Source organism: Solea senegalensis, linkage group LG1 (genome assembly GCF_019176455.1).
Source record: "Solea senegalensis isolate Sse05_10M linkage group LG1, IFAPA_SoseM_1, whole genome shotgun sequence".
NCBI lineage: Eukaryota > Metazoa > Chordata > Actinopteri > Pleuronectiformes > Soleidae > Solea > Solea senegalensis.
The window spans coordinates 6,147,532-6,162,574 of NC_058021.1; the positions used below are offsets into that span (position 1 = coordinate 6,147,532).

General features: G+C 42.6%; 1 protein-coding gene across 8 annotated transcripts in view; it reads right to left on the minus strand.

Moving 5' to 3' along the window:
- Positions 1-15,043, minus strand: part of carmil3 (capping protein regulator and myosin 1 linker 3) — a 72,602-nt gene that overhangs the window by 12,116 nt on the left and 45,443 nt on the right. For 5 of the 8 annotated variants that reach the window (XR_006360922.1, XM_044032749.1, XM_044032773.1 and 2 more), the window contains exons 17-28: positions 11,725-11,794; positions 11,549-11,630; positions 9,267-9,363; positions 9,092-9,146; positions 7,024-7,196; positions 5,574-5,642; positions 5,194-5,287; positions 2,931-3,029; positions 2,725-2,844; positions 1,783-1,896; positions 1,049-1,224; positions 858-951 (exon numbers count right to left, since the gene is read on the minus strand). Coding sequence is in view for 7 of the 8 variants with exons in the window: in XM_044032749.1 (XP_043888684.1) it covers positions 858-951; positions 1,049-1,224; positions 1,783-1,896; positions 2,725-2,844; positions 2,931-3,029; positions 5,194-5,287; positions 5,574-5,642; positions 7,024-7,196; positions 9,092-9,146; positions 9,267-9,363; positions 11,549-11,630; positions 11,725-11,794 (1,243 nt within the window). In the remaining variant the exon portion in view is untranslated. The remainder of the gene's footprint in view (positions 1-857; positions 952-1,048; positions 1,225-1,782; positions 1,897-2,724; positions 2,845-2,930; positions 3,030-5,193; positions 5,288-5,573; positions 5,643-7,023; positions 7,197-9,091; positions 9,147-9,266; positions 9,364-11,548; positions 11,631-11,724; positions 11,795-15,043) is intronic. The other 3 variants (XM_044032765.1, XM_044032802.1, XM_044032758.1) reach the window with 1 other exon arrangement.

Below are 15,043 nucleotides of genomic sequence, written 5' to 3' on the forward strand. Positions count from 1 at the left end.
TGGCGAGGAGAACATGCAGGTGACACTGCAGATGTTATCCTTATCTGTATTCCTTTGTGCCATTTTTATAACCACAATTAAAAACATTTTAATGTAGTATTTTGTCATTTTGTGTTGACTTACAGTATTTGACATTGGAGAGTAAACGCGCTGCTTTTTCTGACTGAAAATCACTGCTCGATGCTGATGTGGCAGGAGACACAGTTAGACTTGTTTGCCAACATTTAATCAATAATGTGCGTGTGAGACCCGCTGTGTACACTGACCTGTCTACAGCTACAGTCAGACCGGGAGACAATAGGTGATTCATTCCTTTTCTGAGTGTTCATTTCAATCAGACGGCGAGAGAAGCTCAGCTTCCTGTCAAATGTTGTCAAACATGCACCGGGTTGTATTTACATTTCAATATTAAACGGGCGCTAGAACGTGTCACGAGGATGAAAGGCGGAACTAGTGTTTGATTGACAGCTGGTCTTTGTGTGTTAAATATTGTGCACTGTAAATAAAAACACCACTATGACATTTCAGTTTTACATAATTATCGCGTCTCCTTGTTCTAGTTGTTCGTTTGCAGAATGTTTGGAAGAATTTATGTAGAAATATGTGAACATAAAAACAACAACAGGTCGTTTCTCCTGAGAAGGAAGTGACGGAATGATCCAACCAATGAGGCAGAGGGTGCGTCTGTGGATTCACTTTTATGGATATTATTATGATATTATGGTCATTATAGAGTTGATAAAACAACAAATGTAGCCTTTTGCACAGTAACTGTATGTTACTCTGTGCAGGTTTTCAGCTCTAACGTCTCGTTTTCTACGATCTACAAAAGAAGTCATGCAGTAAAGGGATATTACCAGTACCAGGGTTTTATGAGTGGTGTAGAGCTCTTGCAGAATCTGATCCACTATGGAGTTTGTCAGGTAGGAAACCACAGACAACTTGACCTCCCTGAGACCGAGGAGAGAAACACATACAGTTATTGTCTGCAGAGCCGTGGGGTCTTTGCTCGACGCTTTGACGCCGTTTCACCGGCTCTCCGTCTTACTCCATCGCTCGGTTGATATCCTCGGCTGCTCTCTCCATCAGAGCATTGCGGATGGCGGAGCGAGGGATGGAGACTTGCTCGGAAATGGACGAGAGAGGCGGGCTGAGTCTCTCTGCCGCCGAGCAAGACATGGGACACAGCTCGCGGCACAGCGACACCATGGAGTCCACAACCACCTGGACACAAAGATGCACACGCTCAAAAAGAAAAGGCACGTATATGTCGTAGTCGATCTGCTCGCGTCACCTTTTCTTTTGCATCCATCTGTCATTTTTTAATTTATAGTACCTGCCATGCAGCAAACCGTTCACACTTTACCAGTTCAGCACGACACACAGGTGAGCAATTCCCTCGGTGATGGCTTTTTATTCCTCAGCCTAATTGATTTTGACCTTTACAAATTAGAAATGTCGCCATGCACAAACGAGGCTTTAATGATATGATATTCAATAGCAATTATTACAGACTCAGGTTGTGCTTTTTAATCATTCAACACAAATCCTATTCCCAAAAGAACCAGAATGCATTGCATGAAAACATTTTAAAGTGTTTGCCCCCACACCTGAATATTAATGCGACTTTTCTTGTGAAGTCAGCATAACTCCACCACCCACACGGTCACATGTGCGGGCAATTTAAACAGAACTAGTCCATCGCTCTCCTGTGTAGACTATGGACTGGCGAGGGTTAGAGCGGTTTCTGTGATTGCAGTGGTGGCGCGACCACGTACGAACCTGCAGTTCCTTGTCTGCGGCTTTGGCCAGTTCTCCGGCCAGAGTGTCCAGACGCTGTTTGACGGGGCCGTCCACTGACAGCACGTGGGCCAGCTCGCACAGAGAGGGGTAGAGCTGAAAGGTATTAACGCACAGTGTGTCACAGAGATAGCACGCGGCAGTGTCTCGCTCCTGAGGGAGGGTTGAGACCAGTTTCAACACCCTTGAGCGACAGAAAGCAACAAACGAAGCATTTCATAGCAACCATGTGTCAAAATGTGTATAAACATTAGCACATGTTTATGAATTATTGCAAAGTCCAGTGAGCAAAGTTTATTCATTTATACTTGGGTAAGAATGAATTAACTCACACCCCCAGGCCAGTTTACATTGTATCACTATCACCTGGTTCATTAGTATAAATATCAGAGGATTTCAGATTTTTTGTATTATTTTGTATTCATTTCTCTCGCCCAACATAAAAAATATTAACAGTGTACAGTGGTATGAATCTGGCTTCACAGTGTGTTTACATGCATGTTAAAAGTCGGACTAAGACAATAATGCGGTTTTCTTAACGTAAACATGATAGTCCGACTAAAATCGAGCCAGTCTTAGTCGGACTAAGACGTGTGTATAATGTGATTCATAGTCCGGTTACTCCTGCATGTGCTTAGTCAGACTGGAGTCGGACTTGGTGTTCTGTACATGCACCAAAATGTCCACCACGACGTATACACTGTTGCCGGGTAGTAACAAACGAATGATGCCTTAGGAGCAGTTCACCATTTGTTTCTCTGTGATGAAAAGGTCAACAGGAAACTGATTCAACACAACCTCGCTTACAGAGAGTCACGGTGCGTAAATCAATCTTCTGTCCGATAGCCTGTCTTAGCTCGATTAAACTGTGCATGTAAACGTACACCGTGCCGTGACGCGCTGATTATTGACTGTTTCACTCACAGCTCTGGAGTTCCTGGCTTCTTTGAGGATCTGTCTGGCCGTCTGCACTTCCTCTCCTTCCTCACAGCCTTTGAGGACACTCACCTGTTGCTGCACCCGCACACACAGACGCTCCATCACCTACTCACGCGCCAAAAAAAAAAAAGAAGAAGTTACAAACACTCCAGACTTGTCCAGAAATCGTGTGCACAAATACAGACTCAGACCTGTTCAGCAGTGCTGGTGACGAGGCCTTGGTGCAGCCTGAGAGCCTGTTTCTGAGAGAAGCGCTGAGTCTGGTTGTTTCTAAGCAGGGCGCGCTGGATCTGTCTCACACACACACACACACACACACACACATGGAGATGACAGGTGTTTACAGTGTGGAGTAGACGGGTCCATTTGCATGTTAATAAGGAAACTAGAGAGAGCCAATTTTGATCCCCAGAAATAAACGGGAAACCTTTGATTTATTTTCATGACTCAGCAGGTGGACGTGTTCACTGCTTAATCATCTCATGTGAATCAAGTATTCCTCAGGGATTAAACCCCACTCACGCTTAAAAAAAAGAGACTTTTTTAAGTTTTATCATAAATGCGCCTTTAGGCTCAGATCCTCAGGAGATGAGAGACATGTGTCACTGACTGACAGCTGAGCTGGCAGGGAGATGGAGTCGGACACGCTGCGTAAACAGACACGCTCCGTTAAATGCAGCTTACAAACCGAGTGACGGACAGGATTTATTTAGTGATCGTAGTGCAGGAGAAACTGACCACATCAGTCAGTATCTACAATGACAGCTCTTTAGATTTGCAGGCGGGTTTGAGAAGCCGCTGAACAACTGGCGGGTTATTGAGCAGCTTTGTTGTGTCTACTGGTGTTAGCGAGGACACTTTAACCTCCGTAAAGAAGCCGCGTCTCTGTTTATACAACAGATACACACACAGGCGCAGCAACGGTTATTTGATTAGTCATCGGAACAAACTTTTTGAGTCCTTTTTCAATATTTGAAAAACATGCTTTATGATTTTTCATCTTCTTAAATGTGGATATTTTCTGGGTTATTTGCTCCATATAACAAATAAATCATTTTAATTGGTTCGTGGACAAAACAAAAGCTCATTTTCAGGTTTGGTAACCACTGATCAACATCTTCTGTCATCTAATGGACCAAACAGTTACTCAGTTATGCAGGGAAATCAACAGATTAGCCAATTATGAAAATAATTGTTAGTTGCAGCCATACTCTTGTGTATAATACAGTGCAGATAGAAATGTACACAATGAAAGACGTAAACAGACAAGTACTTATATTTTATCACCATTGAGGGACCCTTATGCCCTTATTATTATTATTATTATTTGTTGACAGGTGGAGGGTCTTGGACGTCTCTTCCTGTGACGGCATTCTGGCCAATCAGTGGCCGGCACGTATAGTACCTACTCAGTGCACGTGGCACCTCCCCAGAGCAGGTATTAAAAAAAAGTACCTGATACCAGGAACAAATGTCCTTGGTCTGCCAGTGTGGATTGCTTTTAATCATGGCACAGTATGTGATCATAGAGGCATTGAACTAAACACAGAGGAAATATTTTGGGGTGGTTTTCAACCAGATTCTGGGCTGGCAATCATTGGCTATGTATATGTGGCAACACTGGTTTCAGTCTCACAGACTTCTGTAACATGTGCATTTCAGATTTAGAGTAAAATAATATTTAAGAGCCAGAGAAATGTTTAAGAGTCTAACATGGCCACCTTGACCTTCTGCCATGGAAATTTGACAAGTGAATCGTTCACCCTCAAGTCCAAGTGAATATCTGTGCCAAACTCCAGCGGATTCCCTCATGACATTTCATTCTATGCGATTTCTGGCATATTTACACTGGATATTATTAAATGGTGTAAAGGTCACCGATTCCATTTTTGAGTAATCCCCTCACAGCTTCTGTTGCCACACTTATTATTTGTAGTATTAAATAGAGCTGCTAGAATACACTTATCACACAGTGTTACAATAAAGTGGATATAAATATTCCATTGTTCACTGTCAGTAGAGAATTCCTCCAGCTCCCCCTGCAACCCTCACAGTATAAGCAGTATGGATGGAGTTTTTTAAGAAGCCGTTTCTCATCCTTTTACATGAAAGTCGCTGCTGCACTTTCCTGCTCTAAGACAGAAGCTTTTATTTGTCATTCTGCATAGAAGTGGTTAGATGTTGCCACCCGATGGACACGAGTCTCTGGTGAATAATAATAAGAAAATAACTTTTCATGCAAACTTGTTATGTGGGTCACACCAGTTTCCCTAAGAGCAAAAATAATCTATAAATACCTGCACACTTAATCATTAATTATGATGCACGAGCAAATGAAAGCCATTCATCAAAGTGATGCCTCGTCCTGACCCCAGCTGCGGGGTGAGGCTCCGAGTCTACACCTGCGTCTTGATGCAGCACATCTTAGACATCACAAAGTGAAGCTGCGCTCACCTTGGTCAAGGCTTGGTCCATCTTCTCTGGGGCGCCGCGGTACGCCTGGGCGATATCGCTGAGGGGAAGCGGCATGTACTGCAGGGTGAAGTTGCTACACAATGGCGGAAGGAGGAAAAGAGTGACGATAATAACATGGCAACGCGAAACTAAAAGGATTATGTATGAGACACCCGAGGCTGACATGCAAATGCCACACACACACACACACACACACATACACACACACACACACAGCCTTGTACACACAAACACTTCACACCCACGGTTGGCTGGCACGCTGATGAAATACTGGGTAATAAAAAAACCTTTTGGGTGTGAAAGTGATCATTTTCATATATATTTGTAATAGTGTGTGTGTGTGTGTGTGTTCATCTTACTGCTCCAACGCTCTCGCCACATCCTGGAAACCTGTCGCCGTCGTGTTGTTGCGATCCCACGTCACACTCCTGAGAGCGGCCGAGCCAAATAAGGAAATAGAAGGAGACGGAGAAGAGTGTGACCGGTGGAAGACACACACACACACACACACACACACACGCCACAATATTAGCAGTGCATGAACAAGTGGCGTGCAGCAGATGAGCTGCTGTTTCACGGTGCAGATTGTCCACCTACACTCCACACCGTCTGGTTCCCCGTTTTTAACACAGTTGTTGTTTCCAGCCCGTTGTTCCTTTCATTCATTCATTCATTCATTCATTCATTCATTCAGTCAGTCATTCAGTCATTCAGTCATTGTCCATCTTGTTTCCTCATCTCACTCACTCTGCCCCGAGAAATTCTATCAGCAAATCCACAGTCTCACTCCTTAGGTGGTCTCCTTCTCACATCCCTCTGTGTCATTTACTAATCTCGTCCAAATCCAACCATCTTTTCTCATCTCAGAACGTCTACAGTATCATCCTCCAACACGTTTTAATCTGGTCTCTTAAGATGCTTTCACATTAAAATTAGCAGGTATGTCCAGGATTTTTTTATCTCTGTTTTAGCTGTGTATGTGTAATAATGTTATGGCGGTTACTATTTTGTGTCTTTTATTTTGTTACTCTCTGTGAATCGATGATTACGACGCTCCAGTTGATTGAAATAAATGTAAATTAGCACTATCCCAACATTTAAAAATGAAGAACCGCTACAAATGTTAACGCTAACAGCTACGGTATTGGTTATGCCAATGGTCGGTTACCGTCACATTGCATTGGAAATAGTGCACCATTAGCAAAAAACGAGCAGAAATATAAGAGAGTGTGTTAGCCCGGGTTTGAACTGATGCCGATCGGAACCAAAGCCACTGAAAATGTCATTTAAACCTGGTTTTTTGACCAGTGGGAGTATTATTTAATCATTATACAGAAGTAGTAAGTGAGTACAAGTGTAAAGTGAATGCCTAAAGGCCATTCCTTCACATCCTCCCACCGCCCCTTTCTCTCCATCCGCACAATTCGCCTCACTTTCCCTCAAACTCCTCAGTCGAACATTCTTATCTTCTTCGTGGGTTCATTTCCAGCGACTGTATTTGAAGTTCCTTTAACTCACTGTAACAGCCTTAGTGCGTCCTCTCCTCAAAGCCAATTATAACATTGTTTTTTTTCTCCCCAACAACATTCTTTTATCCGTATCCTCATCATTTCCTTTATACTCTGCAAGAAAACCACTCTTTGTTCTTATTAGTAGAAGGATTTTTAAAACACAATCACACATAATACATTCCACAAACCCTTTATCCTAAAGTTAACCATGACAACTAAACCCGGACCTAAACCCAATGTCCTCCCTCCCTGTGTTTTATCAGTTTTTTTAGGTCCTCACACACACACACACACACACCTGAGTGTTGTGTTGATCTGCAGGGCTTTGCTGAGCATCTTGGCTCCGGAGTCTTCCAGGAGGTTCCCGCTCAGGTCCACCTTGCGCAGGCAGGCGTTGGAGCCGAGCGCATTGACCAACACTGTGCCTCGCTGGCGAAGCCTCGAGTCAGCCAGCGAGAGAGACTGAAGGGCCTTTAGGAAGCAAGCAGAGAGCACAGAGCTAACAAAACAAAATGATGTTCAAAATATTATGGTATGGAGGTCTGAACAGAGGGAAGAGAACTCTATTTCCCTATTCCCTTCTTTCTCCTGGGGTGCAGTTCCAGAAAGCAGGTTCACAAAGTGTGTTAACCCTGAAAAGAAACTCATAACTTCATAACCCCCCCATGTCTCTCTCAGTCTCGTCCCTTAAGCAGTGTATTAAACACACTTTTTGGGACACGGCCTGTTCTTTTGAGGACAGTCCCGTAGATGTTTGACTTCACAGGGAGTTACACAGATGTCACAAAATAATTTTGAGATATATTTTCTCATTTATACCAATTTCAGTGGTGCTGCTTTTAATGTTTTCACTTTTTTTTTACGCTTTAATTCACCATCACTGCTCACATAAAGCGAGAAAATTCACATTTTATTTCCTACAAATATGAAAACTCTCAAATTACCAGAGAACTATTTCATTGAAATGAAAGTTTTCACCTGAAATACACGCGTAATATACGTGTAATATTATATTTAATTTGAATGTAATGCTATATACAATCATATAAATATAGAGATACATAAATCATAACATTACTGGTGAAGCCGGTGTAACAACACATTTATTCATTCATTACTCGATGTTCAAACTCTCAGGCATAAAATATGAGAGACAATTCATTTATTTGATGTTGCTGTTGCCATGGCGACTCGTAGTATTGGGGGCTCATCTCGTGCCGTCTTTCTTTTAGTGTTGGTGCACTTAACTCGGAGTGAACCTACTCAAGAGTTGATGGAACGAACACTAAATCTGCTGCTGTGAAAGTGGAAACTCTGAAGTTTCTCATCCGTGGGTAAATCCACTCAGAGTTCAGGACGAGACTTAGAATGTGTTAAATCTTCTGCTTCACACTGAACGAATGAGCACAAGAATGAATCTGTTAATGTTAATTATCTTTAGTTTTTTATAGTTTTAATCTTTATGTACGTTCATATTCCTGTTATATATCAATTTGTATGTGTTTTAATATTTTTCTTATTTTATTGCTTATTCTATTCCTTCCATTCCTATTCTAGCAAAGCAAAATCTCACATAATCAGCTGCAACTTGCGTCTAAAATGAGGACCACGGAGCATTTTGTGAAGTCCTACTTAGGTTTGGGCTGTAGCAAAAGACAGTGCAAGAAACAGAGTCTGTTTTTGAAGAAAGAAGCACATGGACTTGGAGGAAATCATCTCTTCTAAATCAAATTAAATCATGATTAACAAAAAATGATGACTTCATTCTCATAATATTATGACTACTCTTGAAAGGTTTTTCATTATCGATCCGTCTGTGCACTTTAAATCTGCTGCGCGTCATTTCAGCTGCCGGCAGTTCTCCTTCTCTCACTTTTATTCTCGTACCCGGTCGTGTCAGAGCGAGTGTCAGCGCGCTGCGCCGCGTCAGGGCTCTCTGCAGGAGACGGGACGCTTTACGCGCCCGCGCACCCACCTGTCGCGAAACGTGCTCGCCTCGCACACGGCGCGCGATCCGCGCTCAGAGCAAGAGCGCAGTTGTGAAATATCACCATCAACAGAGGTGAATAATTGAGTGAGCGACTTGTCATGCTGGATTTTTCAAGTGTGTGTGTGGACTGAACCGCAGACGCCATGACATCACAGGAGAGCACAGACCCTTGTTTGTGTTTGCACCTTCTCTGTCAGGCAGGTGGGAGATTTAAGTGGCAACGAACGCACAAGAAGAAGGAGACAAGAATTTTAATAGCGCTTGCGAGCGCACTGAACGAATCTGTGACGCATGTGTAGGCGTGCAACTGTGCAGAACACCACAGAGGATTCTTGTGTGGGTGTGTGTGCACAATATGTTACATAATCTAACTCACACACTCTTCCTCTTGCACCAAATGAACCACTTTCTGCAGAATATCATCCAGCACCCTGAGGAGGGAGAGAGAAGATGAAAAACATTCAGCATCACGATCTTTATCTCAGCCATCTGTACTGCTGGTCCACACACACACACACACACACACACACACACACACACGTGGTCTGTACCTGCCCTTGATGTTGAAGTTCTTTCCCAGCATCAGATGTTTGAGGGAGGGGTGCCTGGAGAACGCTGGGATGACAGCCAGCAAGTCAGCATCCAGACCTGCACACACACACACACACACACATATGACGAGAGTAAAACTGCAGTGCCAACAATACTCTGCTCTATGGAGCCTTTGTGAAAACCCACTTCCAAGTAGATGTTTAATTACATCCTTGTAAGTACAGACCAGAGAAGAAGGGGTGGAAATCTTTAAAAAACAAAGAGTGTTAACCGTGAATACAAAAACACTTTTGTGACCATTTCTGCGCCGACAGTGCCACGTTCTAACATTCCTGGCTATTAAAGCTCATCTTTCGTGTCAAGGTCTTTTTTGGAACAAACTCTCACTGCCCACTGAAGTTCCAAAATGTGCTCAATTAACCTCCCCCTTACTCTCACCCACTCGCGTGTTTCAGAGCTCAAGGACGGAGGATGCTGCAGAGAGGAAAGCAGTTACCATGGCAAGATATTTCAGCAACAAACACCGAAAATGGCTTATTTAAAAAACATCCATATTGTTGACTCGATAAGCTCACTGTACTTTTTAACTAGAAGAGTCTCGAGAAAAATGAGATTTCTTTTGTGTCTGTGACTGGAAACTGGAAAAGAGACAGGCAATTGTTTTATTTTGGTTGTAGATAGTGTCCAGATTTTTACCAAACTGATCCTTTCAGCTCAACAACTCCAGTGTCTTTATGAAGTTTTATTTCACACACTGGGTAGTTGTACGGGTTCTGATGATTGATGATGATTAGTTAAACGAACAGAATTAAACAGTGGATTTGCAGCTACAGTGTGATCTTCGCCTTAGGAAGCCGTTAGAATTTTGTGATTCCGAATTTGTTCTCCTAGTGGAATATTTCTCCTCCAGTTGTCTTTGACTTTCAAGTTTTAATGTAGACTCAGATTCATGTTCACAGATGTACTTCAGCTTTTCACAATCCACAAATGAGTTCTCACAAAAGCCCTGAAGTCACATTCTGCTCGGTTGACAGGCGTCACACTGCACGCGTACAGCACACCGATTACAACGTAACTCATACCAAAGTGATTTGATGGTGCAGCTGCCTCCGCCCCCCACCCAACCTCCTCTTCATGTAATTACCTGTTGATGTTGTTGATTTAATTAGACTTTAATGTCAAGTGCATGTTTATTAAGAGGGATTCCTTCTGGTTGCTTCAATAACGAGCAGCAACAAATCTCACCATACATCGATTATTTTCTCGATATCAGAAAACCTTAAAAAACCTGGAAATGATGACGCTCTTAATTGTCTTGTTTTGTCCACAAACCAAAATGATCTCATATTCTAAATATTCACATTTAAGAAGCTTAAACACTCGGAAATCTTGTTTTAATCATGAAAAAAAGCTTTTATTTATCAAAATAGTTGACGATTCATTTAGTAGTCGATTAATAATCGATTCATCGATTAATTGTTACAGCTCTACAAGGTGGGCGAAGCAGTCTTGTTTAGGATGGAACACGTGACGGTCTGGGGCCAGTCAAGTAAAAAAAGAAGCCCAACTTTTTTGGGAAAGCAACAGTTGCGGTGGACGTTATGAGCTCAAAATGACAAATCAATATGCCGTATTAATTCCTTTTTTTTATATGTACTTTTATATTGCCTCGTGTGAGCTTTTCCGTCTTTTATCCATTATTCTGAACAGCACTAATGGTCCACTGTGTTTGTTTTAAAGTGCTTTACAAATAAAGTTGGATTGGATTGGATCATTTCAAAATAGAAGTGGTTGTTTTAATATGCAACAATAAAAAAAAAAACACATTTATGATGCAAAATGTATCTATTAATTCAAAAATAAAAGCATTATATTATATATAATGTATTGTTTGGAGTGTTACAACAATCAAGCACATTGAGTGATTGGGTCAGAATGTGTGCAACAGTGATATTCTGACTCTTTCTATGGTTGAAGCTCCATAAGCGATGAATCCTACAATTCCCGTAGTGCAGGTCTTCCATTAGCCCTCTGCTGTTTCCCAAATGCATGCCCATTTCTAACTCCACCCATGCAGTTCGGAATGAAATGACATCACCATTACATCACCTGGGTTACCTTAACTATATATACACATTAGTTTTGCTTCAGAATGGTGAATGTGAAATGAGAAGCAGCGTCCATGCCGGTTGCCCAGACAATGAGATTTCAATGTGCCTGTACATCAACAGACCGTTTAAATCTGTCCCCTGCTGCGCGTAAACGCGCGAGTGTCTCTTACCATTATCCGAGATGTCTAAAGTCCCCACGCATGAAACTCGAGGAAACAGCTCCTGAATCACCCCGGCACCTGCCGACCTCAACTGTGGGTGGGGGGGGCGGGGGGGAGGACAAGAGGGGAGGAAGATGATGAGATAGCCAGGAGCAATAACCTGCCAAGACGATGAGTGAACATACCTCACAGCTGCTGATGTCCAGGTGTAAATCAGCGATATGAGGGTTATTGGACAGGCCGAGGAACAGAGCCCTGAAGGGAAACACAGGCACAGTGGGGTAGGTAAAGCCTGGGTCAAAGGCTGCAGACGTCCACCACCGCTGCAGTCGCCCCGGCAGTTTGAGTCCGCACCGAACGTACACACGTACAAGTAAACTCCTCGTGCTCCCTGTAGCAGAAACCTTTCTAATTCAGTTGGTGGCGAGCTCAGAAAGCGCGACATCTGTATGTGAGAAGGTCCACACTCAAGGAATACAAGGACACTCAAAAGAAGGAGAAACGCAGGTATGTGCATACAGAGATGTGAAGAAGCTCCGTGTACACGCAGTGTGGAAAGTATAACTTAGTCCTTGTGGTGACTGTTCAAAGACATCTGTACCAAAGACATCATGGTCGCAAGTTCGATTCCACCCCTGACTAATTGTACTTGATTCCATTGTAAGTCGCTTTGGATAAAAGCGTCTGCTAAATGACATGTAATGTAATGTAATGAGTATCACTCTTCGGGTAACGTTCCCATTTATTATCGATATTATTCAAACTTGCTTTCGAATCTTATTATTCCAACATGAGGTGAAGGATAATGTACACTGTGGCGCGTTAGCGGTAAAAACCTCACCAGAGCAGGTGCTAAACAAACAGTACCAGATACCAGGCACTATCCCTCACGGAAAAGCTAAATAACCCGAGGAGAGTGGAGGCGTGCTAGAACTGTAGAGTGGAAAAGTCTTGAGTATTGGTCAGAATCTGTGCAACAGCGATATTCTGAATCTTTCTATGGTTCAAGCTCCAAAAGCAACGGATCGTACAACTCGCACCAAAAATGATAAAGAGAGCAGGTAAGGGAGGAAAGGAAAGAGTAAACTGGCTTCATGGACAAAGAGAAGGTGAGAAAACATAAATTCAACTGCTGCTTTTCCTCCCTCTTACAATCTAAGGGGATCATCCAACCACCTCACCTCACCTCACCCCGGCCCTATCCTGCCTCCTGCTCTCCTCTGCATACAGAAAGGTTTTACAGCTATCTTGAAGGGTTTAAGAAGCTCAAACTAAACATCCACCTGAAATTCCCTAACAAAAACCAAACAAAACAATGATCTATTTATTCAGGAGGTACGGCCAACTGTTGTGTGCACACACAGATGACGACAGGACGCGGAGACAAGTTTCCATTTACACATCAAGGCTCTGCTGGAGGTCGTTCACATTTTAGATTTAAGCACCATGCGCGGAGGTAATGAGGAGAAAGTGCTAAGTGGGGAGTCTGCGCTGTCCACGTTGGCTGAGATCCATCACGCAATACACAATCATCTGAGTTGTCTGCAGTCTGCTGTGTTTGCTCTATCGATTGTGCTCGTTGGCTGAGGAGACGCAAACAGCAGGTTATAGACCGAACACAGAAACTGTAATCTTATCCCTGCAGAGAAGGTGGCTTTTTGCTTGGCAGCTCACCGATATGTTTTTAGTTACTCGTGCAGCTGGTTAGGATGCGGAGTCCCGCACACGGACACGGAGTCTTCCGTGTGTCCTACTGAAACTCAGGGAGAGCTTTGATAGAAGCTACTCTCCAGGAGGTGGAGGTTACTTTAGTACATCAGGCAGTTTTTGATTTGTGCACCAAAACCTGACCCAGCACCCAAGCGTCTGCATGTCACCGCACTGGAAACGTGAATGAAGGAGAGATTTGTGAGGACGAATGAGGGGGAAAACACCGCCCACAAATGCACGTTTGAATGGAAACCAGGTGAATAACAATCTGCCTATGCAGCATGTTCTGATGGGATTGTACCACTCCTCTCTCACTATAATAAGATAAGCACAGTTTGTACTATATCATTGGAGCAGTAGCTAACCAGTGCTATAATGAAACATACCCCACTTGCATTTAAATGGTCATCTCACTGTATGTACATCATACATACAGCTGTACATATGGACACTCTTGTGAAGTGACACAGCGACATGTGGGCGGGTAATAACGAAACGATAAGTGATTTAAACAAAATGTTAGTGTATTTTTTAACGCATTTTGACAGAATTCATATTTTAATTCAATAGTGTGGGAGATATAGTGGAAAGAAATGCATACAGACATACAAAATGCACATGGAGCGGAGTTAGATACTATTGTTTGACATTTTATAAACAATTTCAGGCAAAACAAGCTTTTTCAGTTCGTTTGGGTTGAAATAAGTGATGAGGATAAATGTTAAAAAACAAAACACGAGTAGCTCTCGGCTATTTTCATTTTGTCAAAGTAGCTCTCCGAAGAAAAAAGGGTGGAGACCCCTGCCCTAAAGCCATGGTTCTCAAACTGTGGTACAGGGGTACACAAGCTTCCTTGCTCTACTGTATATACCAGGGTATGTGATCAGCATGTGTAGAAAATGAAACAAATAACAAAACTAGCATAATAAATGAAATAAAAACAATAAGTGTCACCTCATTGCTCGCTTCATCTTAACCTAATTACACTATACCAGTGTGTGAAGTCTACGCGAGGAAGAGGAGGATGAAGATGAGAGAGCGAATGACCTTATTGGGAATAAATCTGCCTCCTCCGCGGCTTTGTTCGAACCTATTTACGCCACTGCGTGTTTTACCGAGAACGATCACACGCGTCCACACGTTTTTGTGCAGTTATTAAAAGAGAAGTTAAACGTAAGCCGCATCAAATATGGTTTGAGACACGGACACTTCCCACTTTCATCTATCACACATCTCTTTTTAAAATTTTAAAATTTATGGTTAGATTGCAGATTGCAGGTCTTTAAAGAGACTTCATCCACTGCTCTAAACTAGATCACATTACAGCGACGCAGAGAAGCAGGACTATACTGGAGAGCACACCTCAGCTTTAACCTTAAGATAAGTTCATTTGCACCCCTTAGTTCTCATTTTTTAAATAATTTCTATGTTTTTTTAAAAAAAAACCGCATTCATTCTAATCAAATAATTACAGAAATATTAGCATTTTAAATAAAAAGTATACAAAGACCATACACCTGACACTGGGAAGTAACAAACGACATTAATCACAGCACGACGCACACATTCTGCAGAGAGACATATGCATAAACGGCACAAATGTTTACATTTTGTAAGTATATTACTTGCTGCTCCACTAGTCAGTTAATATTGACTCAGGCGATGCGATCATTTGAGATGAATTAATCACAACGCGTGCACTAAAGTGTTTTAATCACTTGACTTTTTCATTTAGTCCTTCTGCGAGCAGTTCATTACAGAAACGCTGGCTGACGCACAGTCACACTTCAAAGG